This window comes from Aspergillus puulaauensis, chromosome 3 (assembly GCF_016861865.1).
Source record: "Aspergillus puulaauensis MK2 DNA, chromosome 3, nearly complete sequence".
NCBI lineage: Eukaryota > Fungi > Ascomycota > Eurotiomycetes > Eurotiales > Aspergillaceae > Aspergillus > Aspergillus puulaauensis.
In genome coordinates, this window is record NC_054859.1 from 50,889 (window position 1) to 71,690 (window position 20,802).

Here is a 20,802-nt window from a genome sequence, read left to right on the forward strand (position 1 = left end):
TTCAATGACTAGGTTGATGTGATCACCAAACAAAATGGGTCATTTCTACATCGCCATGGCTATTCACGACCGAGTCTTCACAACTTCTCCGTCTCGGTCTCAGCAACCACCAGTTTACGCCAACAGATAGGCCCGGATGTACCCGATTGGTTGCGGATGGCTTCACAATGCCAATCCGCCGGCAATGGGGCCGGTTACGCTCCGACCCGGTTCCCATGGATAGCCCGCTGCCTAGGCCCGCGAAATTTCGAGGTTAGTAGGAGTATCGACATCCTGTTGCCCTTAGGAGGCTCACTTGCAGTATTAATTACTACCATCATATACAACCTAGTATTGACTTTCGGTAATCGCCAACGCTTCAACTTCTCCAACAGCTACATACTAAGTATTTTCTCCAGATCTAGCGCCATTCAGTAACGGCATCGTGAAGATGCAAAACGGAACTGAGCGCAAGCATGTCCCGTCAGCGGACATCAGGCAAGCCTTCGCGGTGGCCATGTCAGCCATGTACTCCAAGGAGGTCCCTCTGTATGGCAAACTGCTTAGTCTAGTTGGACAGACCAATCAGAGAGTACTCGAGAACGACCCTGAGCTTCGCGAAAAGCTCAAACCTACCGATAATCTCGACAGAATCCACTTAGAGCGTCACGGAGCCATTCGTGTCGGCAGGCCAGACGAGCTTCGCCAGGTCCGGCGCGTCCTGCAGGTCATGAATATGCTTCCTACTGGATATTATGATCTCGCACCGGCCCATCTCCCTGTGCACGCGACTTGTTTCCGAGCACATGAAGCATCCGAGCTCTCTAAAAATTCTTTCCGATTGTTCGTGTCCGTGCTCCGCCCAGAGCTGATTGAATCGGATGACCTTCGCCAACGCGCCACCAGCATTCTTTGCCGTCGGCGTATTTTCTCCGACAGGATGTTTGCGGTGCTGACCATCTATGAATCCAACGGTGGCCTTGTTGAAGCTGAAGCCGAAGAATTTGTCCACGAAGCAGCCAGCGCCTTCCAGTGGCACACCTCGGCGGCAGTATCTCATGCGCAATACCAGGAGATGTCATCGGAAAGCCCTATTCTGGCAGACATTGTTGCCTTCAAGTCGCCGCACATCAACCACCTAACCCCACGAGTACTGGGCATTGACGCAGTCCAATCAAGCATGCGAGAATGGAACATACCCGTCAAAGACTACATCGAGGGTCCTCCCAAACGGCATTGTCCTATTCTTCTGCGGCAGACTAGCTTTAAATCCATCGAGGAACCAATCAACTTTCCTGTGGAGGCTGACGAATCTGAAAATGCAAAGCAATGTGTCCCCGGTAGGCACAAGGCACGCTTCGGCGAGATTGAGCAGCGAGGTGCGGCTCTTACGGTTAAAGGACGCCAGTTGTATGATTCCCTTCTGGCAGCAGCGATCAAGGATTCCATAACGCCCGGCGATGGCGCTGCGTTCTCTCAGGCGTTGACGTGGCAGACGAGATGGTGTTGTATCAGAGAATTCAGGAGGAGAGCATCGAGCAATGCAAAGCGTGGCTTTACAACGCATAGCAAAAAACATAGCCATCGGTTACATATTCTTTCTATAATACGAAAACATTCATCTAGCTATGCTTCAATTTTCTATTTGTAAAACAAGTCTTGAGCTTCCGGAACTAACGGCATTGTCTAACTCTAAAGGAGTTGTAAGCTTGTAGGTTGATGAGCAACTTGCCCATTGTCTCCACTGAGCATTTCCTGCGCCGTCTACACGTCCTCCAGCTCATCTTTGCCTTCAAAAAGACGGTATACTTTGGCATACCCGTCAAGTGTGGTTATATATAAAGTCGTGATCCACTTGGCTTTTGGTCGGGGCCGTCGCAAATGCAGTTGGCCACCTGGCTGCCAAGCTATTTTCAAGTGCCGTAGCAGCGACAAGAGGTTCCGGCGCAGTGAGCATTGTGCGCGGCATGAGTTGGGAACCGGGAAGAACTGTGGGTATGGTAAGTGTCGCTCTTGATACACCGTCTTTGTAGGTACTGCATGACATGTGCTAATCAGAAGCTAGACAATTTAGCTGACTCAGCTCGTAGTCTATTTTTGCTTCATGAAGGGCATAATCTTAGGACTTCAGCGTTAATATATGTTTGTTTCCTGGCAAACATTGCAACCATCTTTAGGAGCAGCTGCTGGGGTGCTATTAGAGGTATGAAAGGGCACTTCTAACAAGTAACTAGACTTTATATTAAATAGAGACTAATAGATGTACTAGCCTCTAGGGGCTGGTGGTGGTTGACACCCATGAATATACAGAGCTTATAACTTGGAATTGCTTGCAGGCGTGGAGCTTTGGTATATACCTGGGGAGAAAGCGTGATAGTAAGTAATGACTGGGGGTAGAAATATATTCAGACTGCCCTGGTGGAGTAGCTCGCCGCTGGATAAGGACCTTTTCCGGTACTCGGCCTAAAGCTGACAGGATACACTCTTCCTCCCCCCCACAGCCGAGTTAATGTAAATCTCCACTGTACCATAAGCCGGAGGGAGGAGCTCGAAAATCTTAATAACATTTTGATGGTGAAAGGAAGGTGAGGTGGGATATTCTGAGGGTACTCTCTCGTAGTAAGAACCCGACATCGAGGAAATGCAATAGCCTCTCCTGCCGCTGAAGAAAATTTGGCGAAGCTTATCGAGGACCTCAAGGCTGCTGCTCGCATCATCAGTCACTCACATTGGCATTCCACCAAGACCAGGGGATGCCCGAGTTGCCCGTATCGGTGATCAGTCACAGCCATGGCTGATGAAATCCTCGGCATTGAAACCGGTTTCTTCGCCCGTGGAGGATTCCCCATCAGACCAATTTAGAACAAGGACAGGCCAAGAGAGACGAAGGTCAGCCAACCCTGTTGCTCCCACAACAAGACCTCGGACGCTCGCTGTCTCCGACAAGGGAAAGGAGTGCGCCATTTTTGGGGGTGCTTGGCAGGAGCCTACCAGTGGGACGAAAGACGGAATGGCCAGGGGAGCCGTGTGTCTCTTGGCCGTCTCTTGGTCTCTTAGTATCTTGTGTCCTGTCTCTTGGCCTCCCCCTGCGTCTTGGCTGATCGATGCCAAGCGGTCCGCCTTACTGGGCGTGATAGGCCGAGGGCCCATTCGGCGGAGCTATGTATCTGCCTGCTCAGGCGCTTCCAAGCCATTCCTGAAAGCTGCGAACTGATCAGACGCCTGCTAATTTTGCTCAATGGCTGCGTGGCAAGTTATGGGAGGTTTACTCGCCTGGTATCTCGGCGCCATTACTTAGGGAGCTCCTGCGACGCAACATAAGGCTGAGCCCCTATTCTGAGCATTGTCTCCGTCATACAACTCATTGAAAATAATCAATACAGCCCAGCTTGTTCTTTTCCTTTTTCTTCATCTCTCGAAATAAAAAAAACCTGAACAACCGGCACGCCTGCGGCTTTCAGGTCTCTGTTTCGAAGCGCACTCTCGGCTCCTAAAACCGCCCACAACTTACCATGCCCACACTGAACGTCAGTGAGCTGAATGTGGTGATCTCTGTTCTGGGTATTTATCCTTCCTCCGGGGCCCCCCCGGTCTCTTGGAGCTCAATAATCTAATATGGCCAATAGGCGCCTTCATTATTCTCTTTGCGTTGATCTCGGTGAAGGTGAAAACACAGTGGTATCTTGGCGAAGCGTGTACGAATTCCTCCTTCCCAGTGGTTCTGAATACTGCTCTGGATGCTGACTGTTAAATCTTCATTTATTATCCAGTACCGGCTGTGGTCGTTGGCATCATTCTGGGCCCATATGCGGCGAAATTCCTCGAGGCCACCGAATGGGGCTCCGCAATCCAGGGCCAACAGGATGCGATCACCTTGGTGCGCGAACATTAGTAAAGCCTGCTCATCCTGACGGCCAGACTGATTATTGGCGCAGGGACTGTGTCGCGTGGTGATCGGTGTTCAGTTGGTGATCGTGGGGTTCCAGCTCCCAGCCAAGTATCAGCTTCATCGTTGGAAGGAGATGCTGCTGTGCCTGATCCCTAACATGACCCTCATGTGGCTCTGTACCTCCGGCTGCGTTCTATTGGCGATCCCCAAGCTTAACTTTGTAAGTCCCAGGCAGGGCTGTCAGGACTGAAAGCTAACATGCTCCTCGCGCAGCTCTCTGCACTTGTTATAGGCTCCTGCGTCACTTCGACCGACCCCATCCTTTCCCAGGCTATTGCCAAAGGGCCCTTTGCCGACCGATACGTCGCCCGCGATATGCGCGAAATCATATCTTCTGAGGCCGGTGCCAACGATGGGTTTGGATTCCCCTTCCTGATGTTAGCGACCTACCTGTTGCGGTATACACAGGGGGGTCCGGATCAGGACCACTCGGCCCATTCTCATGTCGCGCGCTCAGGCGATGTAGGGCATATGCACGGTGGGCCTGGAAAGGCGATAGAGATGTGGATTGCCGAGACGTGGGCCTACTACATCATCCTAGGCATGGCGTATGGCGCCACTGTGGGGTATACTAGCATGTATCTGCTACGATACAGCCTCCGAAAGTAAGGCGGGCTTGTCCCCGATACCTTCATTTGAAGATGCTAACAAGCTCCAGGAAGTGGATAGACGGCGAATGCTACGTGCTGTTCCCGGCTGCGTTGGGAGTAAGTCCTTGTCACGCATCTCGTGTTCATTGCTAATCCCAGCATCAGTTGTTCCTCCTTGGAACCTGCGGTTGCATCGGAACTAACGACCTGCTCGCCTGTTTCTCCGCCGGCAGTGCCCTAAACTGGGACGGGGGCTATCTGGCGGAGACTGAAGCCCGTCACGACGAAGTCAATTCATGCATCGACGGTCTCCTCAACTTTGGGGGATTCATGTATATTGGAGCCGTCATTCCGTGGGACGACTTCCACCAGCCAGACACTACAGGAATCACCTATCCCCGGCTCATCCTCCTCGGCGTCATCGTTCTTCTCTTCCGGCGTATACCCAGCACGCTTGCTCTGTACAAGTTTATGCCCAAGGTCTGCAAGAACTGGAAGGAGGCCTTGTTCATGGGCTACTTTGGACCCATCGGTAGGTCAATACTTGGTTTATCGGGACTGTTATTAATGCGTTGCCAGGAATCGGTGCTGTCTTCTACGCCGAGCATGCCGCTCACCTGTTCCCTGCTGTGGGGGAGGGCAGTTCCATCGAGGCCCGCTTGATGCGCGCCCTCAAACCAAGTGAGCCCGAACCACCCAGTCTTAATACTCTTCTAACCTATACCTCAGCAATATACTGGCTCGTGATATTCTCTATCTTCATCCACGGCCTCTCCATCCCCCTCCTAAGCATTCTGTACAAACTCTTCAATGTCCCGCCGGAGGTCGACCCCCTCGGACCAGCCGAAGTGCGCCCTCTATCTTATAACCAGACCCTGCCCCCCAACAGTTTTCTACATTCTAAACGCCGCTCAATCCTCCTTTACAACCGCTTCTCCCGGACAAAATTCCCTTCCAATCTCGGGTGGAATCTTCCACACTTTCGCAGCAACAACAGCTCGCGCACAACGGATCACAATCCACTGGTGGAAGAGTTCCAGCTCCAGCCCGTTAATGAAAGACACAGGCCGGAGACAAGTAATGTTGTCTGATTAGTTTCTTCCTACTCGTGATGAATCTCGCTTCTTTGTTTTGGATTTTTAGCGCGCTGCGTTCCTTTCTTTATCCGTTAGATTAGCTGTTTTGCTTATTCAAGATGGTAGAGCGGCCTGGCTTTCTCATGTTATTTCATTGTACCATTAATAGAGACCTAATAGAAAATAAGAGTATCCGGAAAGTAGCCTCTAGCAGCAGTAATCCCCACCCTATATGTTAATCCATATAATCTTAGCAGTCGTCCACTACGCACCCATCTGCTGTGAATCTGTGTCAGCAAAAACGACAGGCTGGTGCCATGGGAAACCCTTGAATCATAAATAGATCGCCTCATCATCGCACTGCGCTTTCTTGCATAGATTATTTGGAACTATCGAGATCCGATCGGACCGTGGCTACGGCAATGTTTCACGTCAAAGCGTAAGAATAAACATTCCAGGTTGGTCATCACTCGCCCAAGCCGGAAAGAGACTAATTACAATAGCTAGTACAGTAGAGAAGACACGTCTCTCAGCTTTGTGTTCTTGGTGTGATAACATACATTAACTGCACAACACTCCTCATATCCCAGTGCTAGCCTCTGGAAAACCTGATGTCAGCTCACCGGGCACTTCGTCAAGCACGATTATATTCCTACGAGCCCATGACCCAGTCAGTATTGTCTGTTTGCTGCTGGCTAGGTTGCTGTTTTGTCTCGGGTTTGTTTGCCTGGCGGTGTCCCCAGCCCCAACGGTGGTGTTGCTTCGGATGGGCAGCATTCTCTGTACTACCTTGTTAGTACATACAGACATACAAATCCAGACCATGGAAAGTGAGATAGTACCGGTTGCTGCACCGTGTGGATCAGGCTGAGCAGACTCGGGGCTTTGATCCAGCGGCTCTTGCTCGGGAAGCTTTGCTGCGTCGGGGGATTTGGGCGCGGCCGTCGAGTCGGTTGAGTCTTGACGCTGGCGATGGTGGAACGCGTCAGAAGCTCTGCGGAGGATGTCCGGCATGGTAAATATAAATATTTCGAATAGTAGTTTGAAGGTATTTGGTGATATTCTCAGACTAACTTCGATATTAACCTTTATATGTAGGTGACCTACTACAAGGCGACTGACATCATATGGCTGGATTGGTACAATGTTCTCGTGATCACCGTCTTGTTCCCATGGTACGCCATAGATAAGATAGCTGGGAATGGCCACTACGATCAGAAAGTCATGGATAACTTTGGGAGCAGTGGCATGAGCGCATCATGTGCCGGGAACGTGGAAGAGTCCAAGACGAGTCGCTATTCTCGGTCACATCAGATGATATACACCCAGTTGAGATGGAACTTTAAAAGTACCTATTCCAAAATTTCGCGCCCAACAATTCACATGTCATATAATTTATATTAACTTATCATCGAAACACCCACGGAGTACTCCAGTGAGCCCAGTTCTCGGTGGTCAACTGGCGCGGCAAGGCAGCGCAATATTTAAATCATGAAAAGGTTATGGATTTTGAATTTATTACCAAGTCCTTAAAGACTGTCTATAGGTTTAGCAGACTATCTGGCAAAGTGCGTTCCTAGATGGTGTGTTAGTTAACAGGTACCAAGATATAATGTATATAATGGCCGGGTCGGTATCATCAGGCTGCGCTACGTGCGTGGAACAAAGACACAACATCCTGCGAGGCCTGTTGGAGCAATCTGCAGAGCTCTGCATGCCGAGAGTTGTGGCTGATAACTAAAAGTCGGGCGCTGATAATTGAATTAGTTTACGGCTTATAATATAGGGTTTACGACGCTTACCTTTTCTCCTGCAATATAAAAACAACACGCCATCCATCCTGCTTGATAGGATGCGTTCCAATCTCGCAGACCTGGGCGGGCAAGGTCGCCATGCTGACCATGCCACTGCGGCTGTACTCAAACACTGAATCTGCGAAGAGACTGGGAACCTCCTGACACTCACGGGCTACGTCCTTCAGTGCCAGAAAATGCATATCAAACCCTTCTCCCTTTCCAGCGGCAGCAACCTGACTGACATGCTTCCTCACCGCGCCTTGGAACAACAACTGGCATTTCTTCGGATCACGGGGGTGCTGCTCCATGGCTTGACAGAAGGCGACCACTTCGTCGGTTACAACCCGGCAGAAATCGAGGCGACCCTGAAAGTAAGTGCTCATGGTGACCGGTTCAACAGTTGGTACGGGTTTATTGTATAGTTTATAGAAGGCCAGCTGGACAACCATATTGGCAAAGGCGTTAGGGTTGAGGCGGTGGTCGCGGCTAAGCTGCGTGCCGAACTGATCAAGATCCAGGACCTTGACTCGGAGGTTCTGGAGCCGGGTGCGCAGCGCTTTGGGAATGGTTTCCATCTGTGCGTCGAGCTCCTCGTTGGTACAGATCAGGACAGGCGTTGGATCCGGAAAGCTCGATGCTACATCCGGCTGACGCGGCGGGGGGTCTTGGATGGCGTGAATGACATGAGTATGTAGATGTCGAGTGGCGATGCCGTCCACTTTGGAGTGTTCGAGAATAGAACCAGAGACGCCGTTGTCGAAGACAATGAATTGCATTGGCTTGTCGTGCCAGCGGTTTGACTCGGTGGCGCTCCACAGATGGGACACACGCTCATCCGCTGTCTGCGGCCTGGCTCGGTCCAGACAGACGACGAAGTCAGCGCTCTCGATATCCTGGAGAGAGGATGCATTATTGTCGCTGAGCCCGCGCAAGGTATCCCGATTCTATGCAATATCGTCAGCATTATGCGCAAAGGTCGAATAACAATGAGTGACTTACCCTGCTCCAGACATCACGATCGCCGTTAGTCAAGACACCAACGCGAGAGACGCGTTTTGAGTCGGCCATGCGGATGACTTGGTTGAATGCCCCGGCGAGCTGCTCGATCGTGGCAGGCTTTCCGTCCACTGAAAGTGGGATCTTGTACATATGCCCGTTTCTCATTGCGATCAAAACCCCCTGCGATGGCCACTTGGCGGGGACATCCTCCTTGAGACCAGGCACTCGGCACGCGTTGAAGAGCCATCGGTAGCTGTCCATGCAGAGGGGTTGCTCGTTGATAGTATCGCAAGGCAGATCGCCATGTTCATACTGCGTTTTGAACCGAAACGCTGACCAGGAAATGATAGCGGCGCGCACTGCAGGCGAGCCCTGGTCTGATGAATCCAAGCCGTGGATCTTGTGGCTGCCGAAGTAGCTGCTGAATGGGACGAGTGGTCGCCGGTCACGCAAATAACGCACTTCTGCGTAGATTCCATCAAGCCAGTTAGGGATCTTCGGGTTATCCTTCTTGTCTTGGAGCTTCCTCTGTAGCCTCCAGGCCGGGCCGGTGGGATGCAGGAAATCCTTTGCTTTCTGGGAGGTCGCTGCAAACTCCGAGGCTGAGACAAGTGGACGAACAGTCTGCAGATAGCGCTGAACGGTTTCCTCGAGCGTTGGCAGGGGCAAAGAAGGCAGCGCGGCAGACGGGGCTTGCTTGACCAAACGCTGACTCTGGAGAGATATATCCATGTTGCTGGCCGGCGACGTTTGGCGCGTAATGGCGCTCGTCGGTTGCTCCCTGACGCAGTCCACGGCCATCTCTGCCAGTTCTCGGAGAGGAAGCTGTCCCAGGTCTTTGTTCATTAGCATAGGAGCACCGACGCCTTTCTGAAGCCAGTTCCTGAATTCAGCCAGCACCAGGGAATCCCCACCATGGCGGGACATGGACTGGAGCGGATCCACGTCTTCGATGGGGACTCCCAGCACTCTGGAAACATACTGGCAGATGGTAGTCTCCAGTTGAGATACCACTTCGTTCCGTGGTCTAGTGGAATGAAGTGCCGCTTCCAGCAACTGATCAGGACTACCCAGCAAGCCACTGCTGTCGGGAGAGCCTGCCTTGGAAGATATCAGCTGCGAGAACAGTGAATTGTCGATATTTTCTGCCATCTCAGGGCTCCATCCGATGGCAATCTGGCTTGAAGAGGAATCTCGAGCAGGAGAATACACGCAATGCTCGAATAGAGCTAGAAGTGTATCTAGCGGGACAGCCTTGATCCCCGACTTGCGGAGATGTTCTGTCGATGCTGGATTCTCGAACACATATCCGGCGTCCTGAATGATACCCAGATCAATGGACCTGGTTGGGAATCCTTGGGCCGTTCTCCAGCGAGCGAAGGCATCTTGGTACGTGGAAGCTGCTGCATAGTTGGACTGGCCAGGGTTTCCAACCAAGCCAGTATAAGAGGAGAGGATCACGAAGAAGTCCAGTGGCTGCTGCTGAAGTGCTACATGGAGCAGTTGAAGGCCCGTCATTTTGGAGCCCAAGACATGCAGATAGTCCTGCCGCGTCATACGTTCAAAGGCCATGTCCTATATAATGTCAGACTACATCAGACTACAGCTGAGCCGGCGGGCTAAGGGTCTTACTCTCAGAGAAACCGCGGCGTAGACGACGCCTTGTATAGGAGGGAGTTCATTCTGGCAATCAGACAGCGCAGATTGAAGCTGCTCCTCGTTTCCAACGTCACAGGCAATTGCACGAAGCTCGGTGCCAACAGCGGCGAGGTCGTTAATGAGCCTTTGAATCGCCGGCTTTGTGGCGCCTGACGGAGAAAGAACGACGAGATGCTTTGCTCCATTGTTGGCCATCCAGCGACAGATTTCACGGCCCAGGCCACCCTGGCCTCCGATGAGCAGGTAGGTTGCATTCGCCTTCAGACGTCTATGCCGCGATACAGGTGGTGCAACCTGCTAGGGGTCAGCAATTGACTTACAACTAGAGAGGGCTGTACCTTGACCACCGAGTCATTGCTAAAGGAGAGAACCAACTTGCCCATATGCTTGCCGGCTTGGATCTGTCGGAAGGCGTCCGCTATTTGGGAAACGGGGTATATGGAAATAGGAGGAGGGACGAAAACACCCGCCTGGACCAGTTCGCGCACTCGCGAGTGCAATGCGGCGGCCTCCTGGGGCTTGCGGTCCCTGAGGGCACCCAAGTCCACGGACGTGATTGAGACGTGCCGATTGAAGACTGACATGTCCAATCGTGCGTGAGACAGGGCGTCTATCTTGCCCAACTCCACGAAGCGACCGAACATGGCGAGGACCTCCATCGAGGCCTGGAGCAATGGGCCTGTCAAGGAATTCAAGACTACATCGACGCCTGCATTCTTAGTGACCCTGTGAATCCCATGGACAAACTCGGTATTCCGGCTGGAGAATATATGGCTAGAGGGAATCCCATAACGGTCAATCAGATGCCGCCTCTTTGCTTCTGTCCCGACTGTTGCGAAGACCACGGCTCCAATGTGCTGGGCCAGAGTGATTGCAGCGCCCCCGACACCACCGGCACCTCCATGAACCAACACAGACTCCCCTGGCTTCAGACGGGCAACCTCGACCAGGGAGTGGTACGCCGTCCCATAAATGATGGGTATCGCGGCAGCTTCCTCAAAGGAGAGGGCCTCAGGAAGCAAATGCGTGAAGGACCCTTGAGCTCTGACTCTGTTTGCATGTGCAGCGACATAGCAGGTGTATACTCGGTCACCGCGCTGGAAACGAGATCGACACAGGGCTCCAACATCGACAACGAGCCCGCTACTTTCTCCTACTAGTGGTGCATCCAGGGCCCCAAGCACAATGAGCGGGTCACGGAAATTGACCCCGGTGGCCTTGACGTCGATTTCAACCTCGTCATCAGCGAGGGGACAATTGAAAGAAGTGTTCTCCGCGAAGTACATGTCTTGGATTGTTCTGAACGGACTGGCAACGAGACGCAATGAACGGTTCGCCTCTTTGAATGACTGGTTTCGCAGAGTGACAGAGGATGCAGTGTCGCCGGAAAGGACATTGGTCGTGGCATCGTCCTCGACGATGCGAGGCACAAGCCAGCGGCCACCACGCTCGAGCCACTCATTGTCCTCCGGTGAGAAGTGCTGACGGCTGATAAAGTGCCGGAGTGAGGCAGCCAGTTCGTGGAGAGTCCGGTGGCCAGGTCCAGGGTCGAGGTCGACACTCACAGCACGCACTCCTTGGTTCTCGCGCCGGAGAACACGCAGTAAACCCACAGCCAGGGCGGACGCCGGGTGGGTGCAGCTATCCATGGCACCTTGCGTGACCCAGAAGATCTCCTTTGCACGCTTGAAGGTGTTCTGAATGCCAGTGAAATCCGCCTCACTGCATGCAGCCAGGATCTGCTCTTCCAGGCCCGCCAGGCAGATGCACGTCCTGCCATGGACTCGGGGATCGCCCAGCTGGACAATGGAGCCTGTCGGAATTGAGAGAGCGTGGGCCATCTTCTCGGCCAATTTCAGTCCCAAGTTTCCCTTAACCCCCTGCAGCTGTTGTTCGGAAAGCACCAAGAGAGGCGGGCCTTGCTCGTCCGGCATAGCGTGGGAGACCATGAAGCTGTCTATATGCTCACCCGGTGTCTTGTAAGCGTGTGTACATGCCTGCACCCCTTCAAATCCGGTATCCTTTAATAGTGAATCCCATTCATGCACAGTCAAGAGCGGGTGGTCTCTTTGTCGCTCCAGCGATCCGAGCCACCAGCCAGGGAGTGTGCCGAAGATGAATGACCGATAAGCTGTGGGTTGAGTACTTTCAATCAGCAAAAAACTGCCCCCTGGCCGCAGAAGGCTCCGCGCGTGCTTCATCGTGCGATCGATGTTGGATGTCGCATGCAGGACGTTGGCAGCGATGACCAGGTCGTATATTCCGAGCTCAAACCCCTGGTCCTCAGGATGCTTCTCGATATTGAGGGTTTGGAAGCCCACGTGCTGTCTCCACTGGGCAAACTTCTCCATCGCTTTTGGAAAGAATCCGCCAGAGATATCAGTGAAATCGTAATGGTGGAAAAGGCTTTTCTTCGCGGTGGTGAGGGCTTCAAGAATGGGCAATGTGGCGGCACCGGTTCCAGCACCGATTTCCAAGACGCGCATATTCGGTTTCTTCAGGCCCAGTAGGCGAGCATACTGCCCTGCTTGTGTCGCGCATCGCTGGATTCCTTCATCCTCACTGTAGAGCGTATGCAGCAAACCGCCTTCTGTCATCAACGAAATCGCCTGCTGTTCTCCCTTCAGAATCTGTGGAAGGCGTTTGCCAATCCGGCAAATCATCCTGCCCACACATCCATCCTTTTCCACAGTTTCGAGGAATTGGGTGTCACTGTCTTGGTCTTCAGACTCTTTGCACATACTCTGAGCTGCTATTTTGCGTAGCCACCCCATGTACTCGACCTGGTAAGGTTCTAGTTTCGCCACATCGCTTTCGTGGAGCTGCTCCAGAGACGCTTTGGCCAGAATGCGACAGGCGCGAGCATACCGTGAGAGTTGGCCAGTAACTGAGGCGTCGTCCGTTGTGGCATAGCAGATATCCTCAATCTCGGGGGTGCTGAGGAACAGAGGGTCCACATACTTGACGATTTTCTGGCAAGTGGTGCCAGTCTGCGAGGACGTCGACTGGGCCCTCGCTTGTATTTTAGTGAAGATGAGGCACGAAATCGAGATGCTCTGGACATCCTGGTTGCTTGGAGATATAGCAAAGCAGCTGCTGTGGGAGGAGGCTTGCGCGCTTGTTGACGCCCGACAATTCACGTTATATGTTTGTTGCGTAGTTGGGTGCGCGCTTGAGGACGGAGACCATAGGGTGATCTCCTCCACCGACGACAGGAGGAACGGCCCTCCCCAGGTAGGATCAGCCATAATCGCAGGAAATGCACTCTGCAGACATGCATCCAGCGTGGCCGGATGGGGGCATTCTATTCCTCGCCGGCTGATCGGATACTGTTGTGCCTTCGAGGCATCAACCGCAGTTTGAGATAACCCAAGCCCGGCACGGACCGTGGAGAGACCGGCAAAGCATCCAGAGTAATCGATTCCCTGACTCCTCAGGTCGTCATACAGCTTGCTGACCTGAATGTCAGACAACATACTATCCCCCTCTTCGATCTCCCAACTCGAGGGCGGAGGCCCCGAATTCGACCCTTTCGGCGATATAGAGAGAAAGCCACGGCAGTGGTCCACAACATTGGTGCCATCTGGACATGAATAAACCAGGAATTCGTGACGATGAGCCAGGTCCCTGCCTCGATAGGCTCCAGATGGCCGTATGGTAAAGATTGTTTCTACCGCGTCGTCAGACTCCGGAACAATGAGCGGCTGGATGTACGAAACGTTCGAAAGCTTGACCGACGCAATGTCATCGATCTTGAGTCCAGTCTGCGCGGAAAGCCATGCCCCAGCTTCGAATGCCATGCAAAGGTAACCGGCTCCTGGGAATATTATGCGGCCCTGGACTCTATGGCCCGTCAGCCAGGGCATTTCAGCCAGCCGGATATACTTCCTCCACCGAGGCTCCAGGATGCTTGAGTCAGGGGCCACGACCCCAAGCAGATCATGTGGAGGATCACGCCGGTTTCTGTAGTTACGGCTGAGGCGGCTCTCATGCCAATAAGACACGGAGTGGTCCCAGGGATATGGTGGTAAATCGGCGATGGCTGTCGGTCTGGTTGGCGACCCTTCGAAGTTGACCATATCGAGATCAAGGTCAAAGCCGTGGGCAAAGAGCTCACCTGCAAGCTCAAGAGTTGTCTTCCGGGCTGACCTGTTTCTGGACAACGCAGAACTATAAGAAAAGCTCGTGTATGCAGGCTGCAGCGCCGCCAGAGATTGCTTGATTGGCGCTTTCAAGCCGGCGTGAGGGCCGATCTCAATGATCAAGCTCTGGTCTGTGCCGTCTGAGAATGCGCCACAGAACTGTTCGAATGCCTGAGAAAACAGCACGGGCGATACCAAGTTCTTCACCCAGTAGTCCGCATCCAGAGATCCTGCATCAACCCGACGACCGTCAACGGAGGAGAACATCAAGGCAGACGCAGAGGTGTCTGGTCGGCCAATGCTTTGCAGGGTATTCCGATAATCCTGAGCGACTCGAGCCATATGGTGAGAGTGGTATGCAACATCAACCGGTAGCCGTCGGACAAACACCCCGTCGGCTTGAAGGAGCTTGTTTAGCTGCACGATGGCGTCTTCGTCCCCCGACAGAGTAACTGACCGGGGGCTGTTGACGCAAGCAACCGTCGCCGACCCGTATCGCTGGTCAACCTGCTTGAGGTATCCTTCTGCTGCTGTCCGGCTGAGACCTGCGGCCAGCATCGCACCGCGTATCCCTCTGTCTCCCGCGAGCCCTGCAGTACATACTCCTCGAGAGTAGGCGATATGCAAAGCATCACTAAACGAAATCGCGCTGCAAGCATAAGCGGCCGCGATTTCGCCGCTGGAATGTCCGACAACAGCGTAGGGTTTGATGTGCCAAGCGGCCAGGAGATTGACGAGACCCAGCTGGATCGCTGTGCACGCTGGCTGTGCGACTTGTGCCTTGTCTAATGAAGACATCTCGGGCATATTGAGCAGCTCCTCCGTCAGTTTCCATTCTGCCCCGAGACGAACAAGGTGACGCTCAGCAGCGAGGATAGAGTCTCTGAACACCGTGCTTGTTTGGAGCAGTTCTTTGCCCATTCCATACCATTGTGATCCCTGCCCTGTAAAGACGAAGCCTAGGCGAGATGCAGTAGAAGAGTGACTGAAAGGCAGGCTGCTCGTACAGCAGCCTTGTAATTCAGATATGCTCTCTGCGATAATCGCCCCTCTCCATTGGAATCGCGATCTTCGGTGGCAGAGGGTATGGGCCAGCGAGCTCAGGAAATCGCACTCGGATGAATGGCCTTTGCTGTCGACATATCTTTGGAGCTGAGCAACCATGAGGCTGCTGGAGGTTTTTGATCGTGCAGACAAAGGGAAGAGGAAACACGGCGATTCGCTTAGGGTTTTAGGGCTTCTTTGAGGTGCAACTGGAGGAGCTTTGTCCAGGATAATATGGCAGTTTGTGCCTCCGTAGCCAAAGCTGCTCACCGAAACCTGCCGGGACTCGGTGTATTTCAGAGGCTGCGCTTCGGTGGCCACCGTCAGGTTCCATCGGTTGAAGTCGATGTTGGGACTCGGCCTTTCAAAATTGATGCTGGGGGGGATACAGCCGTTTTCAATGACGAGCACGGCCTTGACCAGTGCAGCAACGCCGCTGGCGTTCTCGAGGTGACCGATATTCGTTTTCACAGAGCCCATCACAAGAGGATCAAACCGAGGGCGTTGAGACCCCAGAGTCTCTCCCAGGGCCATGCTCTCGATCCGATCGCCCGCTGCAGTCCCAGAGCCATGGGCTTCAACATACACCGTGTCTCTCGGATCGACTCCGGCCGCGGCATATGCTTTCTGAATGAGGGCCTTTTGCGCATTTAAATCTGGCATTGTGATGCCTGGCGTGCGCCCATCTTGGTTTGCGACGCAGCTTCGGACAATGGACCTTATATTGTCGCCGTCTCTCAAGGCATCTGAGAGCGGCTTCAATATCAAGCACGCCGCTCCTTCTCCTCTCCCATAGCCACAAGCTCGTGAATCAAAGGAGTAGCTGCGGCCATCGTCCGAGTAGAACTGCATGAAGCTGGGCCCAACCATCGTTACTGGATCTAGGATCAGATTCGTGGCCGCCACAACAGACTGCTGGCTTTCGCCAGCCCAGATACTGGCGCAGGCATTGTGCAGCGCAATCATGCTGCCACTGCACCCAGTGTCCAAAGTAAAGGAGGGCCCCTTCAAGTCAAAGAAATATGATAAACGATTGGACAACATCGCTTCGCCGTTTCCGAGGGCTGCATAGAACGGGAGGTTTTCGGGGTCTCGGAGGAGCATCTTCTCGTAGTCCCTGTTGTAATGGGCTGTGTATACAGACGTGTTGCTTCCCCTTAATCGATTTAGGGTATAGCCGGCTATTAACGTCCATGATCAGCTTTCCGTCTCCATGTCTATATGTGCATACATCTGGTGAGCATACCGTTTTCAAAGGCCTCGTAAGAGACTTCCAGAAGAATCCGCAACTGGGGGTCCATCCCCTGGGTGCCGAAGTATCTGGTCAGCATCGCACGACTTTAACGGGGACTCGCAGTAACTGCACCTTTGCTTCGGCCGGGCTGATATTAAAAAATGCAGCATCGAACCGGGATATATCTTCGGCAAGAAAATGGCCCCCTTTAGCATAGAACTACAACACGCGTCAGAGAAGCTCCTGCGGACATTAGAGATGAGCATGGATCTCACCGTCCCATTGTTCTTACTCTCCGGGTGGTAGAAAGCATTCTGATCGAACCGCGCTGCAGGTACCTCCGAATGGGCGCTCCGAGCTTCCATCATGAGCTCCCAGAGCTTGTTTGTGTCTGTGGCGTCTCCAGGGAACCGGCAGGCCATGCCCACGATGGCGATCGGCTCCTTCATGGTGAATGGGCGACTGTGCGTGGTTCTTGACTCTTGCAACAACGGCGTTGGTATCAGTCTGCTACAGAATTGAAGTCTGAATGCAGTCCGGTACAGAAATAGAAAGTGCGTATTCCGATGGGTTCACCCCGCGTTATTAGATTTGTCGAATGGTCTTTTGTTGTCCATCGCAGCTGCAGATCCTGTCCGGTGGGCGCTCTCAGCGAGGATAATGACACCCACAGAGGTTAATACGAACCCTTTGGTTCGGTCCCTTGCATTGCAGTCTCTGCGGTGAGCCCAGCTCCTTGCTTTCTCGGCCAGAGCCATGCATCAGCTGCAAGGGCTCAGCCGCCACATTAACAAATGACGATGTAGCAGTGGCTTCATGAGTTTGTGCCCTGTGGAGGCCGTGTTGATGCAATGACCGCATATCAAATCTTAAGCCCCGTCGTACCCACCTACATAGGATCTGATTTGAGCAATGTTCGGTTGAGCTGCAGGGAGTGAGGGTTCAGGCTCTAAATAGTTCATTCATTTCCCAGGACTTTGGTCTGGGCCCTGCACGAGTGGACGAGCGGCCAGTACTTGATAATATAGCAGCACTATTTCCTCTTGTATACTAAACTCTACTGCGACTTCTTCTTCCCGATATTGCCGACCTTTCGCAGCCCAATGGCCCCAACTGCCAGGCTTATAGTATTCGCCGCGAACAAGAACCAGAACGACGCCCGGTAACCCACCATCAGTCCATCCGGCTGGTGTCTCTCCAAGTCGTTGGCCTTGTTATCGCTGACAACATTGGCGATCAACTCGACAAAGGTCAGCCCGAAACTCTTGCCAATTTGCGATATTGTGTTGAAGACGCCCCCCGCCAGGCCCTGTGTCTCGGGCGGGAACATATCGGCAATGAGGATGTTGGACACGGTGAAGAGAGAGTCTGCAGCAATAGAGTTGAGGCAGATGGCAATGAAGGCGCAGCGCCAGTAGCTCCAGGAGGGGTGTACGAGGGCCATGATAAGCGGAGAGACGGTGGAAATGGCAGTCGTGATATTTATGATACCGTCGGCGCGGACGCGATGCAGCACCATGCCAGTGACAAGAGCGCTGAGGAGGCCTGTGACAGGAGTGGGAATAAAGCGGATCGCAGTCTGGATGACGGACAGTTCTTGCACGTTCTGGAAGAAGAAGTTGATTACCTGTTCAAATCCATTGAAGGCGCCCCAGATGATAAACACATTGATGCAGATGGAGGTGAAGGAGGCGTTCTTCCAGAGCGAGTTACGGATGAGCGTTGGTTTATTGTGTCGTTCTTGGTACTCCTGCCAGAGCACGAAGCAGACGAAGAGAGCGCCCGAGACGCTGAAATAGACGACTGTAGAGGGTTTTCGCGCGTTTTGGATGTTGCCGGTTATGATTCTAGAGATCGTCAGCTCGGGCCAGGTTATATATAGCAGGCCAAGGGAACAGACGCTAATGCCAGCGAAAGGAGGGCCAGGGCCGTGCTGACCACAATGGCACCGAGCCAGTCGATGCCAAACAAGAGGTGATTCCACCTGATGCCGGTTTGCCTGCCCTGTGGCAGCTGCCACCACGACAGAAGAAAGGCGACTTTGTTGGCGATCGCGGCGCTATGGAAGCCCCAGCGCCAGCCGATCGTGTCAGCGCAGATACCTCCCATGAGAATCCCCAGTCCAAACCCGATGGGCTGGCCGCCTCCCATGAAGGAGAAGGCGAGGTTGCGCAGCTTGCCGGCCGAGAAGTTCTCGGATATGATGCTCACTGCAGATGGGAGGCACATGGCGGTTGCCAGGCCGGAGATGACTCGGAACACGATCAGCTGGGTGCCACTGGCAGCGAGGCCACAGGCCATGCAGAAGACGCTCTGGAAGAGACAGCCCAGCAGGAAGACGGGCCTACTGCCGACTGCATCGGAGACGGCGCCAAAGATGAGGAGCGTGCAGCCGGTAGCCAATGCATACATGGACACGGGCCTGTACAGTTAGCCTAAGCAGCCATGGGGGCTAAGGATGAGTACCATAGCTCCATGCCCGGGTCCAGCTCCAGGTCTTTGGAGATCTGAGGAACAGAGACAGTCACCAGGCCGCCCAGGTAGCAGCTTATGAAGGTGATGCACGAGATGCAGAAAATCACCAGTGGTGCGCGCTTTGGCCTGCGATCCTCCTCGACCTCGTCCTGGACGTGGAGAGGCCTGCTGGGGAGACTGCTGGGGAGACTGCTGGGGAGACTGCTTCGTGGGGGAGCAGACTCCAGAACCGTCGTGGATAGAGACATTGTGGGCGAAGGAAATGGATGATGCGAAAGGATTGTGGGATTGGCGTGGAATAAATGAAGGCCATGAGTCATTCATTGCTCGCAGTGCATGATTAATCCTGTTGGGCATTTGGCTTACGATGGTTCGGCCAATAGCCATAATATGGTCAATACTGAGGTCCTAGGTGGTTATATCCTGATACTAAATACCAACGAGTCACATTCCTACGTCAGGGCACCTCCGACAAATAGACAGGGATGCTTACTATCTTGCGTATTCACCTAGGGTTTGACTCTGGTCCCCAGCTGGCACGCAATACCTTGCTATGCCCGAACAGCAGGTCGGAGCGAGCAGTCCGCGTGCAGGATCCATGCAGTCTCCAACTCCAACTCGCCATCTTCAGAGTTAAATCTGTCTGCTGCTGCACATTATTTCTCGTTAAAGATATTCCCCGTGGTAGATTTGGACTTCAGCTTACCTGCTTTATATCGAGTCTCGGTCTCCGATTGCCTTCCAGCAGAGACGTTACTATGGCTGCGATGGTGGCGCCGGTCGAGAATCCGATGATCCCGTCGAAGGGACCATGCTTTTCAAGAACGTCCATGATTTTATTAATCGAGACATCGAGTCCCCAGATCCGCCTTTCAGCCTCGAAGTCGCCCTGCCCCCAAGTCCACACATCTGACTCCGGACCCTAGCCGGCTGATAGGGGACCGTTGACATAGAAGAGCTCGATGCGCTCCGAGCAGCGTCTCGCGTCTCTCTCGAGGGCGATTTCATGTAAGGCTTCCACCAGGCGTGTTGTCTTGTGGTAAAAGAATTGGCCCGACTGACCATGTCCTGTTATACTGATTAGTGAAGCGCTTTCGGGATAGGAGTATACTTTACGAACCGTGGAGCATCAGAATTCGGGTTGGTCTCTTGCTGGAGGATGCAGGACTATTGCGGCCAGCATTCCCTGCGCCAAAGGGCTCAAAGTACGACCGGACAGAAGCCATCTCTAGAAGAGGGTGTTCAAAACTCGGTACACTACCCTTTGGAGGATTCATGGTGTCAACTGATATACAAATTTAATCCAGTCAATTCAAAGAAACAGCCAGTAGACAAACGGCTTTATGTGCTGGACAATGCAGTCGATGCCCTATTGACATATCTAACTGACTCCACGCCAAAGTCACATCCTCTGATACAAGCAAAGGAAGGGACACGTCTTTTTAATAAAGGAGTCTCCTCTGGCCAAGAGCAAGTTGGTTATATGAGAGCTTGGCCAGTGCACATATCAAAGGGACCAAGGCAGCATTATGTGTATTACACCCAGTGCCCTTAGTGAATTATTATAATCCAGCCATTCATGAGACTGTATAGCCATAGAAGAGTCAGATGTTGAAGTTGGTGTGAAAACAAACATTGACTGTGAATATCCTGGCTGCACTCTCTCCCTAATCTTTCAAGGCAGAAGCCAAGGACAGTCAGTGTCACTCTGCTCTCAAGGATACGAGTCTGACACCTGTTGCGAGAATATGGCTGTTGGGCCGCAAGTTGTACTCCGAGTCGTTATCAAGCTCAAGGTGGACATAGCTGTTTAGACCAACATTCCTAAGCATTTCCAAGCAATGGCTTGTGACCATTGA

The 20,802-nt window shown here is 53.0% G+C and overlaps 6 protein-coding genes across 6 annotated transcripts; 2 read left to right on the plus strand and 4 right to left on the minus strand.

Annotated features, from left to right (window-relative positions):
- Positions 1-430: 430 nt before the first annotated feature.
- Positions 431-1,630, plus strand: APUU_30015S (VOC family protein; the record flags this gene model as incomplete). The annotated part of the gene is made up of 1 exon (XM_041701061.1): positions 431-1,630. The coding sequence occupies one exon, from the start codon at positions 431-433 to the stop codon at positions 1,628-1,630; it is 1,200 nt and encodes a 399-aa protein (XP_041553984.1).
- A 1,861-nt stretch (positions 1,631-3,491) lies between these two features.
- On the plus strand, positions 3,492-5,609 carry APUU_30016S (uncharacterized protein; the record flags this gene model as incomplete). The annotated part of the gene is made up of 9 exons (XM_041701062.1): positions 3,492-3,540; positions 3,606-3,674; positions 3,750-3,856; positions 3,915-4,088; positions 4,142-4,533; positions 4,587-4,635; positions 4,684-5,050; positions 5,098-5,199; positions 5,248-5,609. 9 exons carry the CDS (start codon positions 3,492-3,494, stop codon positions 5,607-5,609), a joined length of 1,671 nt encoding a protein of 556 aa, XP_041553985.1.
- Positions 5,610-6,246: 637 nt separating this feature from the next.
- Positions 6,247-6,608, minus strand: APUU_30017A (uncharacterized protein; the record flags this gene model as incomplete). The annotated part of the gene is made up of 2 exons (XM_041701064.1): positions 6,247-6,374; positions 6,437-6,608. 2 exons carry the CDS (start codon positions 6,606-6,608, stop codon positions 6,247-6,249), a joined length of 300 nt encoding a protein of 99 aa, XP_041553986.1.
- Positions 6,609-7,392: 784 nt separating this feature from the next.
- Positions 7,393-16,917, minus strand: PKS5 (type I iterative PKS; the record flags this gene model as incomplete). Its single annotated transcript, XM_041701065.1, has 7 exons — positions 7,393-8,334; positions 8,390-9,964; positions 10,022-10,342; positions 10,387-16,415; positions 16,481-16,538; positions 16,601-16,687; positions 16,744-16,917. 7 exons carry the CDS (start codon positions 16,915-16,917, stop codon positions 7,393-7,395), a joined length of 9,186 nt encoding a protein of 3,061 aa, XP_041553987.1.
- Positions 16,918-17,525: 608 nt separating this feature from the next.
- APUU_30019A (uncharacterized protein) lies at positions 17,526-19,191 on the minus strand (the record flags this gene model as incomplete). Its single annotated transcript, XM_041701066.1, has 3 exons — positions 17,526-18,315; positions 18,369-18,890; positions 18,935-19,191. The coding sequence occupies 3 exons, from the start codon at positions 19,189-19,191 to the stop codon at positions 17,526-17,528; spliced, it is 1,569 nt and encodes a 522-aa protein (XP_041553988.1).
- Positions 19,192-19,865: 674 nt separating this feature from the next.
- On the minus strand, positions 19,866-20,220 carry APUU_30020A (uncharacterized protein; the record flags this gene model as incomplete). The annotated part of the gene is made up of 2 exons (XM_041701067.1): positions 19,866-20,011; positions 20,064-20,220. 2 exons carry the CDS (start codon positions 20,218-20,220, stop codon positions 19,866-19,868), a joined length of 303 nt encoding a protein of 100 aa, XP_041553989.1.
- Between the last annotated feature and the right edge of the window lie 582 nt (positions 20,221-20,802).